The sequence below is a fragment of the Gymnoscopelus braueri genome, assembly GCF_963280865.1.
Source record: "Gymnoscopelus braueri genome assembly, chromosome: 21".
Classification (NCBI taxonomy): domain Eukaryota; kingdom Metazoa; phylum Chordata; class Actinopteri; order Myctophiformes; family Myctophidae; genus Gymnoscopelus; species Gymnoscopelus braueri.
This window is the reverse complement of record NC_137623.1, coordinates 29,247,012-29,272,358: the sequence shown is the minus strand read 5'-3', so window position 1 is coordinate 29,272,358 and position 25,347 is coordinate 29,247,012. Positions and strand designations below refer to the sequence as shown.

General features: G+C 41.4%; 2 protein-coding genes across 5 annotated transcripts in view; one reads left to right on the top strand and one right to left on the bottom strand.

The window, feature by feature from the left end:
- LOC308077303 (cullin-1) overlaps nucleotides 1–12,835 on the top strand; it is a 37,110-nt gene extending 24,275 nt beyond the window's left edge. The window contains exons 10-22 of the mRNA XM_080417931.1: nucleotides 95–202; nucleotides 1,345–1,451; nucleotides 2,599–2,647; nucleotides 3,090–3,221; nucleotides 5,656–5,773; nucleotides 6,180–6,256; nucleotides 6,934–7,052; nucleotides 8,751–8,856; nucleotides 9,278–9,325; nucleotides 9,958–10,040; nucleotides 11,000–11,105; nucleotides 11,214–11,327; nucleotides 11,632–12,835. Coding sequence (XP_080274057.1) covers nucleotides 95–202; nucleotides 1,345–1,451; nucleotides 2,599–2,647; nucleotides 3,090–3,221; nucleotides 5,656–5,773; nucleotides 6,180–6,256; nucleotides 6,934–7,052; nucleotides 8,751–8,856; nucleotides 9,278–9,325; nucleotides 9,958–10,040; nucleotides 11,000–11,105; nucleotides 11,214–11,327; nucleotides 11,632–11,712 — 1,248 coding nt within the window. The 3' untranslated portion in view covers nucleotides 11,713–12,835. The remainder of the gene's footprint in view (nucleotides 1–94; nucleotides 203–1,344; nucleotides 1,452–2,598; nucleotides 2,648–3,089; nucleotides 3,222–5,655; nucleotides 5,774–6,179; nucleotides 6,257–6,933; nucleotides 7,053–8,750; nucleotides 8,857–9,277; nucleotides 9,326–9,957; nucleotides 10,041–10,999; nucleotides 11,106–11,213; nucleotides 11,328–11,631) is intronic.
- A 2,631-nt stretch (nucleotides 12,836–15,466) lies between these two features.
- LOC308077113 (uncharacterized protein) lies at nucleotides 15,467–24,863 on the bottom strand. Of its 4 annotated transcripts, XM_080417667.1 has the most exons (9): nucleotides 24,662–24,863; nucleotides 23,265–23,298; nucleotides 22,505–22,908; nucleotides 22,037–22,167; nucleotides 21,448–21,495; nucleotides 21,206–21,302; nucleotides 20,947–21,075; nucleotides 20,547–20,642; nucleotides 20,005–20,341 (listed from the first exon to the last, which is right to left on the bottom strand). In XM_080417667.1, exons 6-9 carry the CDS (start codon nucleotides 21,282–21,284, stop codon nucleotides 20,109–20,111), a joined length of 537 nt encoding a protein of 178 aa, XP_080273793.1. In that variant the 5' UTR covers nucleotides 21,285–21,302; nucleotides 21,448–21,495; nucleotides 22,037–22,167; nucleotides 22,505–22,908; nucleotides 23,265–23,298; nucleotides 24,662–24,863; the 3' UTR covers nucleotides 20,005–20,108. The 4 variants fall into 4 exon arrangements, with proteins under 4 accessions (XP_080273796.1, XP_080273793.1, XP_080273794.1 ...); XM_080417670.1 differs by lacking the exons at nucleotides 23,265–23,298; nucleotides 24,662–24,863 and adding an exon at nucleotides 15,467–16,222 and having other exon boundaries at nucleotides 20,145–20,341; XM_080417668.1 differs by lacking the exon at nucleotides 23,265–23,298.
- Nucleotides 24,864–25,347: the final 484 nt, after the last annotated feature.

Below are 25,347 nucleotides of genomic sequence, written 5' to 3'. Positions count from 1 at the left end.
ATTTTCAGACTTAAACAACAAAAATGGAAAAGTAACTCAGTATATGATGTTATCCGATCAAACCAAAGCGTACTGTTTTGACGGTCTATCCCAGGACCCGAAGGTTTATGTCCAGACCACGTTGGACGTTCATAAGAAGTACAACGCTCTGGTCATGTCTGCCTTCAACAACGACGCTGGCTTTGTGGCTGCCCTCGACAAGGTCAGTGGCACACTCCTCAGTTTTGAGCTTTGTACGCAGTCTAATATGGAGTATTTCTTTGCAGTGTTCTGTTGCACTAATGCGAGTCCTTTTTGTCCATTTACTTTGTAAGTAAGTTGTCAGCTGGTATATGTGTAATGCTGGGTTTTAGGAATGAAATAATTAGCTCTATAATTGATCAATTGAAAATAAAGTAAAATGTTTGTAAATAATGACTGGTCATTTAACACATACAGTGCCAAGATCCCGTCTACACGTTCTTTCAAATCCATCGCTTGAGTGCCAGGATTCATAAGAGCCTGTTTACACGTTCTTTTGAATTTTCATTGTTTAATCTGTGATCGCACGGCTGTGTTTATTTCTCATCAACACTTTCGTTTTCCACTTACGTCACACTCACCCGGAGCCGGATGTAAAAAAAAAAAATCATTTCCGGGTCACGTTGTTTTTCTCCGGTGATTTTCGGCCAGAATAAGGAAAAACACGGTTTTTCACACGGTAGAAAAGACAAACGGACAGCTCAACTTCTATTTTCTTTGGTCCGGGTGACTAACAGCCATCGTCGTAGTGTATCACGTCGTTTTCAGGCCGATCAGCGGGCCGGGAATTGTCGAAAACGTCACATCCTTTGAATGACCGGATATGACGTGGGCCTGTTTGGGAGGGGGTGAGCGAGGTGATCAATGTTTGGATGTGCTGCTCTCTACTGGTGGAACAATCGTAGGTGCTTGACAACACAATCAGAGAATGTATTTGAATGAAAAATTACAAAACAAAAAAATTAAAAAACACGCAAATTGCTGGCACAGGGGTGAGTACATTATGAATAAACTCTGGCAGTCAATGTGTTAAAAATATGTGCTATTTACTACTTCACCAAAATGTGACTGCTTGGCTTTGTTCTGTTATAAAATGATTTGTTTTTGACTGCTGGCTAAACATGTAAAGCTATTTCAAGATGTCTCTTTGGATAATGTGTGATGAGTATTTGCCATACTTTTTTACTTCATTACCAAGTTTTATCAACATTTTATTATTGAGATTTTTAACAGCGTAATCGGTTATGAAAGTGAACCTGCTAGCTAATTCCTTGTATGAACCTCACATTGAGTGATGTGTTGTTTGTGATTGTGTCTCTACAGGCTTGTGGTCGTTTCATTAACAACAATGCAGTCACCAAGATGGCTCAGTCCTCCAGCAAGTCTCCTGAACTACTGGCCAGATACTGTGACTCGCTGCTTAAAAAGAGGTGAGTGTTATAGATTTACCAAAAGACAAAACAAAGGCCCAGACACTTCTTAGGATCTAGGTTTGAGGTTAGGGTTGGTTAAAGGAGTAGTTCACCCAAAAAATGACTTATTTTCGATCATTTACACACCCCATGAAGCATTGAATCCATGGATTTGTTTTTGTCAGCGTTTTTTGTCGGCGGTCTCTCCGGTAAGACACTCAACAGAGACTTTTTGAGTCTCCTACCGGATACATTAGCATCTTTCCGCCGGTCATCAAATTATTGGCTTATGAATGCGACAAAAACAAAAAAAAAATCTCCATGAATTCAAGGCTTCATGGGGTGTGTAATTGATAGAAAATACGTCATTTTTTGTGTGAACTACTCCTTTAAGGTCAGGGTGTCAGTACATGTCATTCACAGCATAAGCCTCCTGTTAATGGCTTAATTTTCAGATTGCATGTTTGTTTTCATTTTCTCCATAGTCATTAAAACGTTACCAAAATTACCCGAATGATCGAGTCAGTGTTGGCTAAACATCATTGCTCGTTTGAATTACGTTCCTTAATATTTTCTCAGGGACTATTTTCAGCTATATGTTTCAAATCAATCAATCCATTTAAAATGGATTATTTAAAACACAACAATAAAATCATTCTGATATAAAATAACCATGCAATAATACTGAATGCGTTTCATTTTTCAAGTATCAAGTCTCCAATTGATTTTCATTTCAAAGATGAAAGAAAGCCATTAGGCGAACTCCAAGCACGCTCAGGACAAGCAAGGACAAAAGTCAAAACACCTTTAATGTGTCGGGACATACAGATTAAAAAAAACAATTAAAAACGCCAAGGATTTTCATACCACCTCCAACCACTACAGATGTACCAATTATATTAATATACTCTACCATTCAGATTGGCTGAAATCACAGTTGTATTCATTAAAATATGATGAGGATTGCAGCTTTAAAGTCCATACTTCATTGCAAAATGTGATAATGGAACACAGAGAAGAAAGAAGTTGAATGGGGTGAAAACTTAAATGACTGATTGAAAGCCATGTTTTCCAAATGCATTTATTGCATTTGTTAAGGTTCTTTATATAAGCAGAAACTAATGGATTTGCATTGTGTGTGTGTGTGTGTGTCTGTCCATTCTAGTTCCAAGAACCCAGAGGAGGCAGAACTGGAGGACACACTCAACCAAGTGGTGAGACACTCTGACCTCTATTAATAAAAAAAACAGTACTTCATCTAGGAAAATAAATACATAAGGATGCTTTGATCTCGCCACAGCTGTACTCTGTCCTTATGTTATGTTATTACAAATGTTTTTGTACTTGTTTAACTAAGAGCTTCTTGCATGTGCTTATTGTAATTGGATCATTTTTTAACTAGGTAGATATTTGTATAGAAAGGCCTAACCAGGGACAGGGGTCACAAATTAGCCTTGGCTAGAAACCCCACATACAATGCAATGGTTTCATGTTTTTATAACTTGATACATTGTTTATTGTATTGTCCCTGTCAAATAAAGAAAAGAAAAAAAGGCTTTTATTTTTTTTAAACATGCAACGTGTGTGTGTGTGTGTGTGTGTGTGTGTGTGTGTGTGTGTGTGTGTGTGTGTGTGTGTGTGTGTATGTGTTACCAGATGGTGGTTTTCAAGTACATCGAGGACAAGGATGTGTTCCAGAAGTTCTATGCTAAGATGCTAGCTAAGCGCCTGGTCCACCAGAACAGTGCTAGCGATGACGCTGAGGCTAGCATGATCTCCAAACTAAAGGTCAGGATACACACACACACACACACACACACACACACACACACACACACACACACACACACACACACACACAATTCATCCAGGTGGCGTAGAGCTGTAGTCTCCAACCACCGGGTCACGGACCGTTAGTGGTCCATGACCCATTTACTTAACGACTGGTACGTGCGGACCAGTTCTGGAAGTTGTGCTGTCTGGTTTATGATTTCACTACCAGACTAAACGGGTGAACATGAATGTGAGATTATGCACTGTGTGTCATCCAAAGAGAGATGCTGTCTAGCGGAAAATAACAGCGTGTATTGAATGGCGTTATTAAAATTATCAACCACATCAAAGCCCATGCACTTAACTTGCATCTGAGTAGATATGTGAGGAAATGAATGCAGAGCACAAACGCCTTCTCTTACACGCTGATGTCAGATGGCGACCCAGGGGGAGATCCCTGGCCAGGGGGTTTGAGTTACGTGATTTCTTTGAGAAATAAAACCGGCGGTGGCCGCACATTTCAATGAGGGGGAATGGGTCTCAAAACTCACCGGTGTGACACATGCAACCTGCTCAAAGAACTCAATCCGTCAATCCGGGAGAGTGGCGACTCTTTTTAAGTTGACAGATAAAGTGGCTGCAGCTCCACTGGAACTGTGGGGAAGTCAAGTGAACAAGGGCTCATTTGACATGTCCCAAACAATGAGCAGGGATTGTAGATGAGACTGAGACTGTGCCTTCCTTCTCCCAGCTTTTGCGTGATCGCCTAGCCTCGCTGTCAGTGGAGATCGAGCGTTACCTCCCAGCCACCCCCGCCAAGTGCAAAGGAATGGATCCGCTATCCATTTGTGGTGTGCCAGGTGAATCGCCCTTGTCCATGGAGGAAGAAGATCAACCGGCGTTAACGTTCACCATGGCCGAGCCATTCAAAAACAATACAGACACACTGGACAGTACGTTTCAGGTGTGGGCAGGTTTAGCATACTGAAAGTGCAATTATCATATGCATGGAATAATTGCTTCATCATGGCTGAACCATTCAAAAACAATGGTACAAAGCATATGGCCAGTAGTAGCCTACCAGCGCTTATGCATCCTACAGATGAATGGGGGAAGTGGATTACTAGTGGTTAAGTTTAGCATGGAGCCTACACAAAAAACAATGCATCATATGCATGGCCTGATTCATCATGGAGGCACTTTTAAATGAAAAAGGAACAAACCAGTGAAATAATTTAACAATTTCCAGCTACAAAGAAGAAGCATAGATAAGAAACAAAGGGAAAAAGTCAGATAACAGGACAACAATATCAAATATCCCATTTCATATCATTGTGCAAGTATAAAGAGAGTAAATTCTATATTGTTGGTTGATAATTAATACAATATACAAGACTGTCTGGCCCCCACCCCCGTCGCAACCGCTCTACAATCGAACACATGTCAGTGCTCACTGGTGGGATGATGGTGAAGGGATCATGTCCTTGTCGCTGCACTAGCGGCCCCTGCTGGCTGGTGGGGGCACCTGTTCAGCGGGGGAGGGGATCGGGGGAGATAGTGTGAAACCTCATGATGAATCTCCACGTGCGTTAAGGTGCATTCACACCGGACACGACTTAATTCAGCAACACGATTCAATATTAAGTCAATATAAATACGCATTATCAAGCAATATTTCACGTCTACCCCTGAATCGACGCGAATAGAGCGATACGTGGCAAACAGATTTTCATCTCAATCGCTTTTTGCAGAACAGAGCGACATTCAATATAGATGTGTGTGGATTAACTGAGCTATGTCATACAACACTGGTCAATAGACTACTGAGAGAGCAATCTGGGAACACATTCTGTTCAAAATATATGTATATATTTTTTACCCCTGGGGGCAAGCTCATTTCAATGTCTGAATGACAGGAAATCAGGCTTGGCCGTGCCCTTTTTAGGCTAATTTGCTTGCTTCCTGCGAAAGGGCTCGCCCCCTCGGAGAGCTTCTATTCCACAGAACCGCGATCCTGACGACAGATTTTCATTGAAATCTATGAAAATCTGTCTTGAGAGAATTGTCCATCTCTGGTAAGCATGTGTGCTTGTTTTACCTTGCTTGACAAACACACTGATCAAAACACGCATCGCCGATGCTGCCGCGACCAAATTCACAATTCATTCAGTTGAATAGAGCGACAGCTCCCACAAACAACACAATTATTTTATCGCGTCTGGTGTGAATGCACCTTTATGCTCTCCTGGTGAAACTCCTCATGAAAAAAAGTGTCTGCTAACTCTGTGTATCAGAAGACGCATATGGTTGTCTACAACCTCCACAGGCCAACTGTGGAGGTTGGGAGCCACAGGGACCACAGTACACATGGAGGGAATTGTCAAAGTCACCCATAAGGGATGTTTTGGCTAACTTTCCAAACGTTTCTGTATGTGTTGGTCCTTTACAGCAAGCGTGTGGGTTTGAGTACACGTCCAAACTGCAGAGGATGTTCCAAGATATAGGAGTCAGCAAAGACCTCAACGAACAGTTCAAGAAACACCTGTCCAACTCGGAGCCACTGGACTGTATGTACTGAGACACACACACTCACACAAACACACGTTGGTTTAGCTAACTTTCATCACATTGGCTTACATTAATAACAGATACATGCCTAACCTTTACCCTTGCCTTAACCTTAATGGATACATAACTAACCTTAGCCCCATGTAAATGGGGACATTTACATGGGGACACAAATTGTGTCATCAGACATCAATCATACATCAATAGTCCCTAATCAACTGTGAGAATTTGTCCCAATCATTGGCATATAATGGTCCACTCGCTCGTACACACACACACACACACACACACACACACTCTTCATCCAAAAGCCAGCTGTAGCCAACTAGTTAGATAATAGATAGATTATAGGACCTCTGAACAATGGTTGATGAGCTGCTGATGTATTTTGTTGTTTGTGTGCAGTGGACTTCAGTATCCAGGTTCTGAGCTCTGGATCCTGGCCCTTCCAGCAGTCCTGTACCTTCGCCCTACCCTCCGAGGTGAGACACACACACACACACTTACACACACACATGTACGCGCGAGCACACACACACACACATAATCGATAACTCTGCTGTCACGCATGTATGAGCCTACATATAGACTGTTTAGTGTTGTTCTTATGACCATCTGACCCTTAAAACATAGTTATTACTGACAGAACTAGTCTTTTTATTATTCTGAGGAGAATAAAGTAGAGACATGAGTTCATCCTCTCTCTAGTCTGTCTTTCTTCTTATAATCCTCATCTCTCTTTCTCTGTTGCCTTGTGTGCGTGGATAAAGTTCAGTCGCCACGACTGTCATCAGTCATTTTTACAAGATTAAAGAGTATTGGAATGTGTCAAACTAGAAATAAAATTCATGTTCAGAATCATCTAACATAAAACACTTAATGGTCTCGGATATTTCATAAACGCAAAGATTAAAGCCTCAACCTGTAATTCCTTCAACTGTTTGGCTGACGGCTGTATGTTGCTTGCAAGAACGTACAGTAGGTTTAGAATGATAAAACCTAACGAATGATAATACCTAACATAACATATTGTGCTAATTGTTAGGAATTGTTCCTTTCATGCTGTTTCACAAATCGCAGATTGGAACGGCCTATCACAACTTTTCAGTCGTGAGATTTGTTTTTGCTTTAATCCGTGTGTGTGTGTGTGTGTGTGCAGTTGGAGCGAAGCTACCAGCGGTTCACAGCGTTCTACGCCAGCAGACACAGTGGGCGTAAACTCACCTGGCTCTACCACCTGTCTAAAGGAGAGTTGGTTACCAACTGCTTTAAGAACAGGTACGTACTCTTAGGGTTGACATCCTTTAGGATTTTAACCATTCCGGTTCCTTAACCGTTCCCTTTAACGATTCCTACATTTAAAAAAAAATCTATATAATTTTGGCCTTCATTATTATTTTTGCTAAACACAAATTCAATCATGCATTCAGTATTGCATACATATTATTGTACTAGTTTTCAAAGTGGGGTCCAGGTACCCTCTGGGTTACTTGAGGGGGTTCCAAATGGACCCTTACCGGTCTGTAACTCTGAGAGTGTACCAAATGTGTACCAAAAAGTGTACCAAATGTAACCAAATGGACCCTTATATGCGCATACTCAGAGTTATGGTTGTCATTGAAATAAAAAGTTTGAGAACCACCGGTATTGTAATTGTATAGCAGACATACCAGCTCTGACAGCGTGAAACCGTTTCCGGAAACGGTTCCAAATGTGACGGAACCGATTCCGGTTCCTCAATGTTGGCGATCCAAACTCGGGACTCCTGGTTCGCTGCCCTCCACTTCCTCCTGTCCAGCATCAGGGGCTAGAGCTTTACAGTGTTGCTTGCTCCACTGTTTGCTGAAAAATGTCACATTTTTATTGAAGGAAAACAATAATAATGTTGCTATATAGTTTAGCAACATCTAGCATCACACAGATGCTGCAGCAGTGTGTCTATGTAGGTGGTGCACCTCTTTCCCCACCCAGCTGTGCCTTACTCCCACAGTTTTAGTTTGCTCGCTACCAATTCAAAACGCCAGAATAAACCCTCTCCTGGCAAACAGACTGAAATCAACCTCAACAGTATGTTTTGGTGTGTTTGTAGGTACACTCTGCAGGCCGTCAGGTGTATTATGTCTTAAATGTATTGTTGTGCTTAGTGCTTAGTAGTGACTATATTGTTGATTTGATTCTTGTTAGTTGTACTGGGCAATATATTCATTATCATATGATGTAGCTTAAATGTGGTATTTTTCTGTCTTAAATGGTATGTGTTGTATGTTATATATGTACGGTATATGTTGCTTTATAGAGGTGACAGAGAAATAATGAACCTTCTGTAACAGCGGTGTAAAAGTGCGACATCTAGTGGCTGAATGTTGCCTAGTCCCCCTTTAAATGCTGCATCACACTAAATGCAACATTTAAGGTAAAACATATTGTGGCATTTCGTAACTATCACTCAGCCCTAATTGAATTAAAGTCTGCATATAACGGTTATTTTCATAATCTCTCAATTATTGTTTTTGATTATTCCATTAATCTGTGATACATTTTAAAATAAGGCAATACTGTACAAAATGTTGGTAAATGTTAACCCACATGATGCAACACAGAACCAGTTATTTGATTACTAAAGTGTAAAATTTTAATTTGATTCGTTTTATTTAAATATTTGATTTGTGCAGGCATTGTGTATTAATTGCTGCTGTTAAATGGGGCTGCAACTATCGATTCTTTTCTTAGTGATTATTATCGGTTACTTTTTCAACTAATCGAATTGTCGACAAATTGAAAATGGCAGATCTACAAGATCACAAGGTTGTGAGCTTGTGGATTGGCTATTTTCGCTATATCTTATGAATTCATGTTTAAACTTTTCGATATTGATCTATTATTAATCAATTATTTTATAAAATTATCGTTTTTATTTTATTTAAAAATAATAGAGTTTTTCCATTGACTCTTGTTGACTCTTGTGTGTGATTGCAGGTACACTCTTCAGGCCTCTACATTCCAGATGGCCATCCTGCTTCAGTACAACGCAGAGGACATGTACACTGTCCAGCAACTCACTGACAGCACACAGATCAAAACGGTAAGACTCAACTATCTGTCTGTCTGTCTATCTAATCTCATCTTTCTAATCTTCTCCATCAGATCAACACAGTAAGACTCAACTATCTATCTATCCATCCATCCATCTATATAATCTTACCTTTCTAATCTTATCTATTGGATCAAAACAGATTTTGGATCTGTTTCAGGAAGAAAAACATAATTTATTTTTGGTAAAAACACATGATCTGCATTTTACCATTAAGTGTTATTTTATCATCTTAAGAAAATAATTGTAAATGTGCCACTAATAATGGAGGTCAAGTTTGAATTAAAGTCTTGTTGCCTGCGATGTGATATGTGTCGATTTCTCTCACATTATACCGTACATCTAACCTAAATCCATTGCCCGTCAATTTTACATTGTTTAGTGTTTTAACTGCTTTTTGTTTGTATTTCAGGACATTCTTGCACAGGTGTTGCAGATCTTGTTAAAATCCAAGCTGCTGGTGAGTGTGATAGTAGTTTAGTTTTTGTATAAATATTTGCTTGGTCTTTTAGCGTGGCATAGAATGACGTCAGCCATTGCGTTACTGAACCCTGCAGACTGCTTTATATAAACACACTACTTGGTCTCATTCAGTGCTATATAAACACACTACTTGGTGTCATTCAGTTCTAATCTACAGACCCTTTTTGTTGTAGACTATGAACCAGACAACGTGGGGAATATGGTCAGGGTCTGAAGGATTTTCAACCCAGAAATTGAAATATGATCCAAATGTTAAAGCTACAATCTGGGACTTATTTTAATGAATAAAAAGTTTAGCCATTCTGCATGGTAGAGTATTAATATCCTGTAACTAACACGTCTACAATGTCTGGAGGTGGTCTCCCTGCTCTTCTATTAAAACATTTCCACCATCTTTATTGTAGTTTAAACATTGTTGCAGTAGACCCACAGACACACACAGACATCCCACCTGCCATTGCACACCTCCGGGTCGTCTGAGACACACATACCAAGTTTGAACGGTTGGACGGTGCCCAAGTACAGACATGAGTAAACACACAAAGGTTGCGTGCATTTATAGATGGGTATGTATTCTCATACAGCATATGTTCTCCTTTCTTCCACCAGGTCCTGGAGGATGAGAACGCTAACGTAGATGAAGTGGACTTTAAACCAGATACACTCATCAAACTCTTCCTCGGATACAAGAAGTGAGATCTACTTATCTTCACTTTCTGTTCTACATGCCTTTACCCTTTTCTTAACTTGTCTTTACTCTTTTCTCTCACTTACTTTCCACAGCTATATGTTGTTAGTTAATGGGCGTGTTTTTCAATCCCCCCAAAACAACATTTCTGTGCCATTTGACACCAAACTTGTCACCTTGCCACTTTAGAATGACCTTCATGTGAAATGTTTTAGCTGCACTAGCACTCTAAGGATGGCAATGGCCCCACCCTTAAGCCAAGATATTTCACACTAATAGGCGGATTCCCATGAAATTAACATATTTAATGCTCCACAGACAATGAACCATAACCATTTTGAATCATGGTATTTACTTTTGCGATCCAATCCTTGATTCTGATTGGCTGTTTTCCGTTTAGTAAAAGACACTAATCTACTCCTTAGATCAGCGTATATAAATCACTAACCTAGCTACTTAGCCTTGCAGCCGAGAATCCAGAACCTCCTGCCTCTACGCCCTTCAGCCATTATGATATACTCTGTAAACTGCGACCTCTAGTGGCTTATGGCTTTATTTCGCACACAAGATATCACATAATTGAATAGACAGATTGCAGGATGAACCCTACTGATTTTGGCCCTTTCCTATAGCACCACCCTTTGGAAAAATGTCCACTTGTTTACTAGTGAGGTGAGAGTGTGGGCCTCGAAGGATGCCAATGTCAGTTCAAAACACGTTGGTCCAGTTGGTTGTAGAGCAGCAGCAACAACACTGCCACTAGCTAGGCTTTTAGAATCTTAGTCTTGTTTATTACATATTTGATGTCCTGGCCTAGAAGACCTTGTTGAGATGCTGATTAATAAAATCTTGTTCATTATATTTTCTAAAGTGAAAATATAGTCTACATAAAACTGAACTGATACACACCGAACAGGAGTGTTTTCAGTATTTATAGTAACGAGTGTTTTTGTCCAAATGCAGTAAGAAATTGCGGGTGAACATCAACGTACCCATGAAGACGGAACAGAAACAGGAACAGGAGACGACACACAAGAACATAGAGGAGGACCGCAAGCTGCTCATACAGGTCTGTGTGTGTGTTTATGTACTTGTAACTTGTATCTTGTAACTCTCAAAGTCGGGTTCAGAGGTCTCACTGTTGTCTTATGTTGTGTGTGTGTGTGTGTGTGTTCAGGCTGCTATTGTAAGGATCATGAAGATGAGGAAGATGCTGAAACATCAGCAGCTTCTGGCTGAAGTCCTGAACCAGCTGTCCTCCCGTTTCAAACCCAGAGTCCCTGTTATCAAGGTAAACACACATGCACACACACACCTTCCTGCATTTAACCCAGAGTAATCATTCAAAACATAGACACATGCCGTTCACCTACTTTTCAAAGAAAAACGGTCCTTGATTTTGAACCTGTACTACTGAATGAACTACATGAGTGAAATACACTCAAAAGCAACATAAATGTTGTTAATGTTAAATGTTTCCAACATCAGTAACATTACCACACCATCCAGGCCTTCCTGGTATTAATTACACATCATTCTCGCTCTGCTGTTCATCATCTCTTATATCTTGTCTCTCGTTTCCTTCCATTGGTCAGAAATGCATCGACATCCTGATTGAGAAGGAATACCTGGAGCGAGTGGATGGAGAAAAAGACACATACAGCTACCTGGCCTAAACATCAGCCCTTCCCCTACTCTTTTTATTTTATTTTTATTAGGTTTTTTTTTTTGTTCTTTCTTTTGTTTTCTTTTTAATGTCTGAGTAATAAAGTGTGAATCCCTCTGACGTGATGACGGACATGTTGCTTGCAGCTTATTGGGGGGTGGTTGTGTGTGCGAGGATGTAACCGAATCAGAATGACAGCCACGGAAGTGACAGGGGCGCAGGGATGAACTATGATCCCCCATGGAGACCTCCCCTGTCCGACCAGGAAGTCAGGAGAACGACATACTCACCCGTCCTTTTGAGACAAAACTTAAGTGGATCTATAGGACTCAAACAGACACCAACCAACACCTCCTGCTGTGTTTTCATAATGTAAATATGAACCAGACACTTGTAAGAAAACGAAAGAGAAAAACTTAACTTCCTCCCATCCTTTGTTGCATAGCGCAAACCTTAATGAATTTAGCCTACAGCCAATGAGGAGGTACTGCATCTTATTAAAAAAAAGGGGGGTGGGTGTTACTGCATGCTACAGCCTACCTGCATCATGGCAACGGCGTGGATAACCAGGAAAGAAGGAAAACAAAAGGTGACAGCGTGGAGCTCCCGACGGCCAGCAGAGAGATGCAGTCCTACAATATTAGACAACCCACTGGAATGAGATGAAAGACATAAGACTGTACTCTGTTTCAACTGTAATTTATGTATGTGACTGAACCCATGCAGGACTCGTGGTGAGTGCTGGTTTGGGTGTTTAAGGGGAGGGTTATGACCCTTCTACCCCTCCATAGACTTGCTGCTGCCTGATCCCAAACTGCCCCGTAACCCCCCCTCCCCAATCCCTGAAGCCCACCCCCATTTCCCAACCCTGGGCACTTGAACAGACCTGACCAGAAATCTGATAACGGAGCGAGTCAAGAGACCTTGCCCATACTAGCTTTAACTCCATTATCAGTTGAAGTTGAGAAATTGATCGTCTCGTTTTCAGTAGCGGGTCTGTAAGGGCTTGAGGTCAGTTGGGATCATGCGCGTACAGTATGTCACCTGTATTATTGCTGCAAGGTGGACAACATTTGTACAGTGTGGTTCATTTTCTAAATGTGTGATAATTAAAAAGTAAAGGTTTCTCTATGCTTGCCTCTCCTCAGACTCAGTTTTATTTGGATCAGGCCGTTTTAAAGCCATTTCTGCTCCAGTAATTGAAAAGCACAGGGGTTTTGACCACACATTGTTTAGATTTTCAGTGTAATGTGTACAACTGATGATTGAATCTTAAGGATATTCCAGACTGCATACATTACAAATTTATTGGAGTCTCCACCACCCTCGGACAAGAATAAAAGAATTCCACGATAAATACGTATTTTTGATGACTGTTTGGGTGACAGTCATAGTAGCCTATATGTGGTATTTTGGGTGACCATTTTTGTGACATTTACAGAGAGGATCTTATCTTGGTACCTGAAGAAAGTTTTGGAATCAAGCCCTCTTAAAGCTTACATTTCTAAAATGAGCAACGAGGAAACCGTGGGAAACTCCCAGAAAACAACTTCATCTGGATTGTGCGGTTCTCTGCAGGCTAAAGGTTCTTGGTTCAACCCTTATTTCTGTTCTACTTTTGCAATTGTTATGAAAGCCAGGGGCTGGTAAAAAGTCAAGAATTCAACATTCAAAATCCCTTTCAAGAATGTAGAGTAGGCCAGTGGTGCTGACAAAACACTCAACCATGGACCAACCTATGAGGTTCAATGATTTGACGCTATTGTTTTTGTGTCCATAAGGTTGAGTTTATTTTAAAAGGGACAAAATCCGAAAACCATTCACTTAAAGTTTCTAGAATATTTGGAGGAATGATGGCAACAATGTCAATGGTGTAATTGAAAAACCTAATAATTCAACAAAAAACTAGTTGATCTTAACTTACAAACTATTTAATAGTGATTGAAAAAAATTGATCACCACAGCTCTGAATATTATTAATTTGGGGAATGATGTCAGTTACACTTATACCAAGCTCATGAACACAGTTCCTGTGTCTCAGTTCACAGGGTGCACCCTTCAAGGTGTGATGCCTAGGTAGTAGCGGTGGTCTCTTCATGTTGTAGTTTAGTAATGAATGGCTCAAGCTTCTCTCAGAGACCCTTTTATGCCAGGTGAGTAGGCCTACAGGTGATGGCCCAGACCCCCACCCCTGGCACTCCTGGTACCCCATGAAGACAAAGGCCACATTTACATCACTATATATAGTATAGGACCTAGCTAAGATATGTATGCACTTAATTTAGGAGAGAATATCTCAACTGTTCTTGGCTAATATGACCCCGGGGAACAATTTAGGAACGTTGACTAATTCTCTATCCGGGACGAAATACCTGAAAATGACCACGCCCTTTTTAAAATGACCATAACCGGTGCATTACTTCCAACATGGCTATATCTGCTAAACCGTTAACGCTACAGATTTACTGAGGTGCTCAAAATGTTCAGAATACTTATGTTTAGGGAAACATTGACAAGTGTAATATTTCTAATTTGATATTTTATGACAGAATAGCTAAAAAACACCCCAAAAAAAACCCCAACATATTACAGTCCAGGGCTATAGGAATATTCTGTGTGAATCAGTCTAAAAGCACCTAAATGTATCCCAGGGCATGCTCTAATGATTTAGCAAGGGTACCTGAGCCAGCAATGGGTCATCATTGTGGCCAAATCCAATATGGCCACCACCAGAAAAAGGTTTTGGCTAAAACGTTTGAACCAGATGAGCTATAAACGCAAACTTGGTGTCTAAATCATGTTTTTTGACAATTAGAAACATGTTGGAATGCTTATCTTTATGGCTGGGTGTGGCTGGACCTCTATTTTGCATATTTCAAAGAAATATTGGTTTTGAAAATGTGTTTTACTTGGTGTCTACTTTATGCTTTTTGAGCATTAGAAACACATTGGAATGCTCATATTTATGATTGAATCCATCTAGAGTTGCACATCAATGCTCAGCATAAATGTAATACTATCGTAATAGTCAAAGGTGTATGGAATTTGAACACCCTCTACTTGGAGCCTGAAAAGATCAACTCCAATGGCCATGTCCAAAGATTGGAGTGTATGGTCATCATACAGCAAGAGCTGTGGTGGCCACAGCAGAGTAGATCTGACCCAGATAGCAAAATATGGGTGAATCAACGTTGAAAAATAGTCGGCCATAACGGTTGACTCAACGTTCAATCTCAACGTTGAAACTGTACTGAAATCACAACGCCATTATTATTTGATTCAACGTTGGGTTTCAACCACTAACTAACACTATATCAACGTTGATTCAACCATCATCTAAATGGTATTCTGCATGCTGATTTTAGTTGATTTTATGTTGAATCAACGTTATGACTCAATATTGATTCAACCATCATCTAAATGGTAATCTGCATGCACATTTTAGTTGATTTAATGTTGAATCAACATTAGGAATCAACATTGATTCAACCATCATCTAAATGGTAATCTGCATGCACATTTTAGTTGATTTTATGTTGAATCAACATCAGGAATCGAACACTGATTTAATTTATTAATTGGATTATACTGAATCATATTAGGAATCAATATTGATCCTGATCATCCAACAACCTAATGGTAATCTGCATGTACATTTTAAATTATGTATGCTGATATACTGTAAGGCTACATCTTGTTCAAAATTACCTTACATTTCCCAAAATGTGAAAATATAAAAATAAAGACAGACAATATGATTTGAATCTTCACATTTATTGAACCAAGGCATTTAGACCTGCGTTGAACTGCTTTAACCATTGTTTTTATGCTTTAACAGATGAAATATAGAACATATACAAGATTGTAGATCTGCTATTTATGAAAGAAATCGTGAAAATGTCTGCAAGCATTTGGATATTTTGACCCGATTCTGTGAATGTCTTCTAAATGATAGATCTGCTATTTTTGAAAAATCGTAAACATTTGTTCAAATCTTTGAATATATATTTTTCAAAGGAAACTTTTGTAACTGAAATCTGTTTCTGGGGGTCCCTGGAAAGATATTTTTCTAGGTGGGGGTCTGCGTCCAAATACATGTGATTTTGGGGGTCCTTGACATGGAAAAATTTGAGAACCACAGATTTGGAAGAAGTATTTAGAAGACAGAATCGGGGACAAAACATTCATTTTCACGATTTTTTTTTAGTTGTTTTTTATAAAAAGAAAAGAAAAAAAGGTCCAAGTTCAAACGCAAAACGCTGTCCCGGTCTAGATGGGTTAAAGAAAAGAAAAAATGGTTGAAGTTCAAACGCAAAACGCTGTCCCGGTTGTAATGGGTTAATCCCTTCAGGGAGGGAGGGAACCTGCAGAGGTGCCACCTGCATCCAGATCCGGTCCCTGCTGCTCCAGAGCATTCCTCGGGATGCCTCCCTGACGGCCAGGCGCAAACTGCAGCCAAGACTTGACCGTCTTTTCATAGTTCAACTGGGTTAATTTTCGGTCCGATCGTTGAGCAGCAGCTGAAAGATAAGATAACAAGAAAGCACATGGGATTTAAACACTCAATTTTGTATACATATAAAACACAAAGACACTTAATCTGCAGCAGCCAGTGCGGGTTGGCTAAAAGACTGGACTGGAATTTGAAATGAGCATCTAAAGCATTGCATACACTTTCACCAGCACCTGACTCCAACCTAAACTTTTTTTAAATATTAATTTAGGAAATTGTGCTCAACTAGTCAACAGGAGATTCTGGTTAAATCAGTCTAAATGCACACATCCGAGTTGAAATCTGAGTTGAAATCTGATTTGAAACCACCTCCAGAGGTGGTTCGAAATCAGATTTAACTCGCACATACAGCACAATAGGCAGGTCGCACTCTGGAGCCCTGTGCCTGCCACAGTCTGTGTAGACAGAGTTTACAGCTGATCAACTGGTTATGAGGGGAGGGGAGGGGCCCTTGGCAGCCTCCTTGCTCTCTGCAAATTTTACTTGGAGGCTATTTATTCCGAATGTATCATATTTTTAAGTTTAATTGTTATAGCACGCCCGTCCCCCGAAATAAAAGCCCTAAAAACACAACACAGTAAGACAGACATGTGTATACATTGTCACAAGATACCCCAAGATATATATCTATACAGGCATGCAAACAGCCCGAGGTGAAAAAGGTGACAACATGTTGTTTTCTTTCGGGTCAGGTGTCACACAATTGCCCTATTTGGTCTCTAGGTGGTCTCTAGGTGGTCTCTGGGTGGTCTATGGGTGGTCTACGGGTGGTCTATGGGTGGTATACGGGTGGTATACGGGTGGTCTATGGGTGGTCTATGGGTGGTCTCTAGGTGGTCTATGGGTGGTATACGGGTGGTCTATGGGTGGTATACGGGTGGTATATGGGTGGTCTATGGGTGGTCTCTAGGTGGTCTATGGGTGGTATATGGGTGGTATATGGGTGGTCTATGGGTGGTCTATGGGTGGTCTCTAGGTGGTATACGGGTGGTCTACGGGTGGTCTATGGGTGGTCTCTAGGTGGTCTATGGGTGGTATACAGGTGGTATACAGGTGGACTCTAGGTGGTCTCTAGGTGGACTCTAGGTGGTATACAGGTGGTCTCTAGGTGGTATACGGGTGGACTATAGGTGGTCTCTAGGTGGTATACGGGTGGTCTCTAGGTGGTCTCGAGGTGGTCTATGGGTGGTATACGGGTGGTCTATAGGTGGTATACAGGTGGACTATAGGCGGTATACGGGTGGTCTATAGGTGGTATACAGGTGGTCTATAGGTGGTATACAGGTGGTATACAGGTGGTCTATAGGTGGTCTATAGGTGGTATACAGGTGGTCTCTAGGTGGTATACAGGTGGTATACAGGTGGTCTATAGGTGGTATACAGGTGGTCTCTAGGTGGTCTATGGGTGGTCTCTAGGTGGTATACAGGTGGTATACGGGTGGTATACAGGTGGTCTATAGGTGGACTCTAGGTGGTCTCTAGGTGGACTCTAGGTGGTCTCTAGGTGGTCTACAGGTGGTATACGGGTGGTATACGGGTGGTCTATGGGTGGTATACAGGTGGTCTCTAGGTGGTCTATGGGTGGTCTCTAGGTGGTATACAGGTGGTATACGGGTGGTATACAGGTGGTCTATAGGTGGACTCTAGGTGGTCTCTAGGTGGACTCTAGGTGGTCTCTAGGTGGTCTACAGGTGGTCTCTAGGTGGTATACGGGTGGTATACGGGTGGTATACAGGTGGTCTATAGGTGGTATACAGGTGGTATACAGGTGGTCTATAGGTGGTATACAGGTGGTCTCTAGGTGGTATACAGGTGGTCTATAGGTGGTATACAGGTGGTCTATAGGTGGTATACAGGTGGTCTATAGGTGGTATACAGGTGGTATACAGGTGGTATACAGGTGGTCTCTAGGTGGTCTACAGGTGGTCTATAGGTGGACTCTAGGTGGTCTCTAGGTGGTCTACAGGTGGTCTATAGGTGGACTCTAGGTGGTCTCTAGGTGGTCTACAGGTGGTCTACAGGTGGTCTACGGGTGGTCTACAGGTGGTCTCTAGGTGGTCTCTAGGTGGTCTCTAGGTGGTCTCTAGGTGGTCTATGGGTGGTATACAGGTGGTATACAGGTGGTCTATAGGTGGTCTCTAGGTGGTATACAGGTGGACTATAGGTGGTCTCTAGGTGGTATACGGGTGGACTATAGGTGGTCTCTAGGTGGTCTCTAGGTGGTCTATGGGTGGTATACAGGTGGTCTATAGGTGGTATACGGGTGGTATACAGGTGGTATACAGGTGGTCTCTAGGTGGTCTCTAGGTGGTATACAGGTGGACTATAGGTGGTCTCTAGGTGGTATACGGGTGGACTATAGGTGGTCTCTAGGTGGTCTATGGGTGGTATACGGGTGGTATACAGGTGGTCTATAGGTGGTACACAGGTGGACTATAGGTGGTATACGGGTGGTCTATAGGTGGTATACAGGTGGTCTATAGGTGGTCTATGGGTGGTATACGGGTGGTATACAGGTGGACTATAGGTGGTCTCTAGGTGGTCTCTAGGTGGTATACAGGTGGTCTCTAGGTGGTATACGGGTGGACTATAGGTGGTCTCTAGGTGGTATACAGGTGGTCTCTAGGTGGTATACGGGTGGACTATAGGTGGTCTCTAGGTGGTATACGGGTGGACTATAGGTGGTCTCTAGGTGGTATACAGGTGGTCTCTAGGTGGTATACGGGTGGACTATAGGTGGTCTCTAGGTGGTATACGGGTGGACTATAGGTGGTCTCTAGGTGGTCTATGGGTGGTATACGGGTGGTATACAGGTGGTCTATAGGTGGTATACAGGTGGACTATAGGTGGTATACGGGTGGTATACAGGTGGTATACAGGTGGTGGTATACAGGTGGTCTAGAGGTGGTATACAGGTGGTCTACGGGTGGTATACAGGTGGTCTATAGGTGGTCTATAGGTGGTCTACGGGTGGTATACAGGTGGTCTATAGGTGGTCTATAGGTGGTCTACGGGTGGTATACGGGTGGTATACGGGTGGTATACAGGTGGTATATAGGTGGTCTATGGGTGGTATACAGGTGGTATACAGGTGGTATACAGGTGGTCTACAGGTGGTATACAGGTGGTCTCTAGGTGGTCTCTAGGTGGTATACGGGTGGTCTATGGGTGGTATACAGGTGGTCTCTAGGTGGTCTATGGGTGGTCTCTAGGTGGTATACAGGTGGTATACGGGTGGTATACAGGTGGTCTAGAGGTGGACTCTAGGTGGACTCAGCATTTATAGGATGCCAGGTCAACAATGACCTGGTATCTGTCCTTTGCATAATCCTGCAAGGTCATCAAGGCTAGGAGGGCAAGTGCTACGGGCTGAGGTGGAGTCTGAAGAGGTGAGTCTATGGGTGGTATACAGGTGGTATACAGGTGGTCTCTAGGTGGTCTCTAGGTGGTCTCTAGGTGGTATACGGGTGGACTATAGGTGGTCTCTAGGTGGTCTATGGGTGGTATACGGGTGGTCTATAGGTGGTATACAGGTGGTATACGGGTGGTATACAGGTGGTCTCTAGGTGGTATACGGGTGGACTATAGGTGGTCTCTAGGTGGTCTATGGGTGGTATACGGGTGGTCTATAGGTGGTATACAGGTGGACTATAGGTGGTATACAGGTGGTATACAGGTGGTCTATAGGTGGTCTATGGGTGGTATACAGGTGGTATACACAGGCATGCAAACAGCCCGAGGTGAAAAAGGTGACAACATGTTGTTTTCTTTCGGGTCAGGTGTCACACAATTGCCCTATTTGAGTTCAAAAAGGTGACTGTAGCTGAAAAGTGACACTTTTGCATGTCTGTCTATAAGTGGTTACCAACTCCACTGACTGGCCATCTATAACACTACTCTGAGGAACTAGTGGTGTGACAAATACTTACTGAACAGTGCCTCTTCGCCTCATCCAGTTTGTTCTTCCCCTCTGGGATGACACCATGCTTTCCGTATACGACGGCATTGCGGCACTCCTCATGGGTGAAGAACACCTCGAACAAGGCGTGGAATAGCCTCTTGCAGTCCTTCCTGGCACGCTGGTGTATGGCTGCCAGCTGCACAGATGAAATCATCTGTCCACAGCCTGTGAATAGAGAGCGAGCAATTAACAAACTGCATTTTAAGACATCAGCTACATTGACCCCTTTCAGCGCTCAGTGCACCATGAAAACAGACAACTGTGACCTTCTGAAAACTTCACTATCTAGTTGCAGCTCACAACACGGATCACTCGCTACCAAGAACGTCAGGTTCAGTGTGAAATGTATGGCAAACGTATACATCCATACCTGGATATAGCTCCTGCTGCCCGAGACTGGACACTCCAGACTCTAGGTCACCGACCAGGGTGATAAAGCCCTTCAGTGCGTCTAGTTTCTCAGAGCCTAGAACAAAGACAAAAAAATCTGAGTCTACTGAGTGTATTTGTAAAACAATAAGATTGAGTACTGTTCTACAAAGCTCTACAGTATATTCTGATAGCAGTCATTGATGAGTATTTGTTCAGTAGCAGGGGTCGATCTCCCCAGCTCTTCAGTAAACAGAAAACAGTTTTATTTTGGGATACCAATGTTTTCCAGTCATGTCAGAGAACTCACAAAAGAGGTACAGGATAAAGTAAAGTTTCAAGTGAGACAAAGAAATTAGCAGACAACTGAAAACTGCAACATTACAGGCAATAAAACGTACTGATACTGGAGAGCACAGTGGTTATCCTCCTCAACTGGAGCTGGAGCTTCTCCACCTCAGACCGACAAGAGTCGCAAGGCTGCCACCCTTGACCCTCTGGTATGCTCTGGTCAGATGGATTTGGTTGACCTAGAAAGATTGAAAGCACGTCAAAAACTGTAAAGAAAAGTTTTTTAAAAAAAAGCAAAACTCATCTATGAATCCTGAATTTGAAGGACAACAGTGCCAAGTCTGCTGACACTTAGCTGAGGAACCACACCTTCTACTGGAGCATCACTGGACGGAGATGGAGGTTGCAGTACACTGGGTGTTTCTTGGTTCCACTGATCCAAGTCCATATATGTAGCTGCATACGGCTGTGCAGAAAAGACAAAAGGCCCTTAATTGTACTTGGTCAAAAATCATCAAAACTATAGGCTACTATACAAGCTCATAGCGCAGCACCGAGTGCTGTGCTAAGAGCTTGTAGGTCTACATGGGTTAAATCTAAAGAAAACATACCTCATCAACAGGTCGGCAGGCCTGTGTAGAAGAGGCTGGAGGGTATGGCTGTAAATCGGGGTAGAAGGTATCACAAGGTTGCAGAGACATAGAAAAGTAACCTTAGTTTGTAGTCTGTCAAAGATCTTTAAAAAATAGCTATGCCTTTATGCAATGCATTGTGGATTTTAGATAGACCAATCAAAAGTAATGTGGAATGTAATACAAGTCACAAATAAATTCAATTTATATTCAATTATAACCTTAGCAATACAAAAATCAAAATGAGTGCAATAAATCAATGGTTATTATAACCGTAACAATCAAAATTAAAGTGTCTGCATTAAATTGATGGTTATTCAAAGCTAAACAATCAAAGTGCCTGCATTAATCCAGTGGTTATTCTAATCTTAACAATCACTAACTCCATCAGTTTTTGAGAGATTGTATTTTGGGTTTTAGGGATTTATGTCCAAGTGAGAGAAGAACTCTTTGAATAAAATCAAAGGTGTTCTTCATTGATTTGGGGTACTCCAAATTCAGTGCGTAAATCAGTCCAAACAGTAGGCAGATGGCATGTGGGAGACTTTGAAGGTCATCACTGTTGTACCTTCCAAGACGATGCATGATAGTGAAGAGTCCAAGTGCAGTGAGTGAGTGAGGAGAAGCCGGGCTGTCTTCAGGAACCACGGTCAGGATCCCAATGGAGAGGTGGGACATGTCTGGAAGGTCATCGGTGTCCTAACAACCACAACCACAATTACATGTCAAATGTCGCCTTTTTATATGGTAGAAAACACAATACACACCCACTAAGGGGAAGTAAAATTCTGGAATGACTATATTCAATAGAAAGAACAGACTGTAAATACTGTACACGCATAAATAATTAACAGATCAATTAATGATTTAAGTACATCTAGACAGCTGTAAACATTCTGTCTGCTTGAAAGTAGAGTTGTTATCCCAAGATCTATTATGACCAGATAGTGTATCACGTTGTTAAACATAGCCATGTCCTGAACTAAACAGTTGTCATGTTGGCACCATTTTCAAATAGTATAGCAAACTTATTTACCAAGAGTATCAGTGAAGTGTTGATGTTGTTTGAAGAGAAACAGTCTAACATTGATGTGTTAGACTGCAGACTAGCAAGGCAAGGTGGAGGGAACAGTGGAAAGCAGCAGAACCATCTAGGCTTCACAACTACATCGAGGATCCCACAGATGTCCCTGGCCAGCACCTGCCCCGTAAGCAGTGGACAACCCTCAACCGCCTGAGGACAAGCGTGGGACGCTTCGGTGAAGCAATGCAACAGTGGGGCCTCTCGGACAGTGCCCACTGTGAACCTGGAGACCCCCTAAAGACTGTGGAACACATCATGACAAGCTGCCCGAAACACCGCCCACCACATGGCGACCTAGGCCTGATGAACCTGGATGACGAGACGCTGGACTGGCTTGCTGCAACGGAGCTGAGGATCTGATGACATACGCAAGAAGAAGAAGATTGATGTGTTAGACTTTAATTAATTAGTTATAGGAAATATTAGTAGATCCCCTCATAAAGACAAGTGAAGGTGTACAGATACCTGTGTCTATAGATAAATGACATTTGTTTTATCATTTAGTTTTTGAAAGCATAGTGGGAGAATGCCATTAAATGCAATCAGATACAAGTTTTAATTATCATGAATAGGGCAGTCTATGGAGGGATGACTTTGTATCTTAGAAACTTAACAGTGGAGGTACAGCTGATAAGGAGAAAGTGGGAGCAGGATTAGTCACACATTCAGGAGAAACAAAACAGCAATAATTAAACATTAACATGGAACGCACCAGGCAAACGGAGCAGAGGAAGACCCAAAAACACCTGGAGAAGGAGCACAGATTTAACATAGGTTTAACATAGGTTACTGCATCCAAATAGCTCTAATGAGGTGAATGCCAGTGTAACACTTTTTTCTGCCCAGTGTGATGTGGTATTTCTTTACTGTTTGGTTAGGATTTATAATGGTAAATTATGTTTTTTAAATTGCGTGGTTCTGGCATGGCTTCCATGTTTAAAGCGATAGTGCTTAAAAGGGCAAGACCACTTTGGTAGAGGTTTGTGTTGTGTATTTACCTTGCCATGATGTAACTCCAAAGGAGGACAAGAAATCAAATATAATTGCTCCATTGATTAGAAATTGATCATTCAAAATATGCTCCTCATTGACTTACATTGTACGCTGAAACAGCTCTCAAAGTCACTATTTTAGCACATAAACAAACACAATCAAAGCTAATTCAGACAATATAGAACATCACCAAACCCAGTACTGTTTATTTTTTGAATAAAAATGTCAACTTCCTGCTGATTTTACTATTTGAAGATCCGGATCCACAGATCCAGTCGGGGTTTTCTTCTTAATAAAAATAGTAAAATCAACAGGTTGTGAGCTTGTAGATTGGCGATTTTTTTAAGCAACGCTGTTGTACGACAAAAGTATAAAATAGGGCTAAAGTACTTAATCAGACTTATTGATTTACTAATTATAAACATCACTTGGATACAATTATATTTTAATCATGTGTAAATATGTTTCTACCAACGACTAGTTTCAAAATTTGCGAGTCAGGCCTGCCTTATAGTCATGGATCACGAGCGTCATGGATAAACTGCAAACTAGTGTTTGCACTTTCTCCATTTATAGCCCGTACATCCACATAAACGTTCAGATTCCAAATATAAAGTGCTGACCTCATGGCCACGAATGTTACAAGTATGTACGGACCCTCAGATGTACACGTATCTTCCGTATTGTTCAATAAAAAGCATTTTAATCCGATCGGTGGCCATTTTCTTAGGTTTTTCGCCATATGCTAACTGTGACCCTATCGGTTGGGAAGTGTATTGCACTCTACATACGTTATAACTCTATGAGGAAATGGCCATCGATCGGATGAAAATGCTTTTTATTAAACAATACGGAAAATACGGGTACTTCTGAGATACCATATATAATTGTAACATCCGTGGCCATGGGTTAAGCACTTTATATTTGAAATCTGAACGTTTATTTAGATGTAAGGACCGTAAAGTTGAAAGTGCAAACACCAGGTTGAAGTTTCGTCATGACTATCATATCATATATGACAGTCATGTTTCAGGGCTATACTCGGGCAAATACACGCCACGGTCATGAACTAACAAGTTGGACAACATTTTAATTCCATAAACTAATTCAATTTACCTGTTATAGTAGATTAGAAGCATGGAAACATCCATGTCTGTAAGGTTCGCTCCTCCTGAGCCGTTAGTTCGACTTCCTGCAGCTCCCCGGTCCGTCTGAGTGTGTGTTCAAAACGGATAAGCTCCGCCTCCGCCTAACCCCTTTGTAATGTTGACGCAATTTTGGGTCAGTGGTACTCAACCTGTGGATCGGGACCAGCCAGGGGTCCCCACATGATTTTTTTTTCTGGGGGGGGGGGGGGTCCCCAGATGACAGTGAAGGGACAATTTAAGTAACCTTTTTAATAAATGAAAAAGTAAAAATATAGCAAATAAAAAGACCATTGCTGCATCAAGAGTAATCAACAAACTATACAAAAAAACATTTGTCAAACATTGGCCAAATTCTCAAATAATATAAGAAAGAGGCAAACAGCCGATCTGCAAGTTGTGAGCTTGTAGATCGGCTGAAGTTGAAGGATAAAATTAATAATGATAATAATAACTGATATTAATGATGATGTTCACATCATGTAAAAACATTTAACATTTTTGTGCCTTTTGTTTTTTAACCTGTTGTTTTTTAACCTGATTTCCAAAAATGTAAAGTGTGCTATAAATAAAATGTATTATTATTATTTTTTTATTATTATTATTAATATTATTATTACTATTATTATGTATACTTTACATTACTGAGAATGTCTG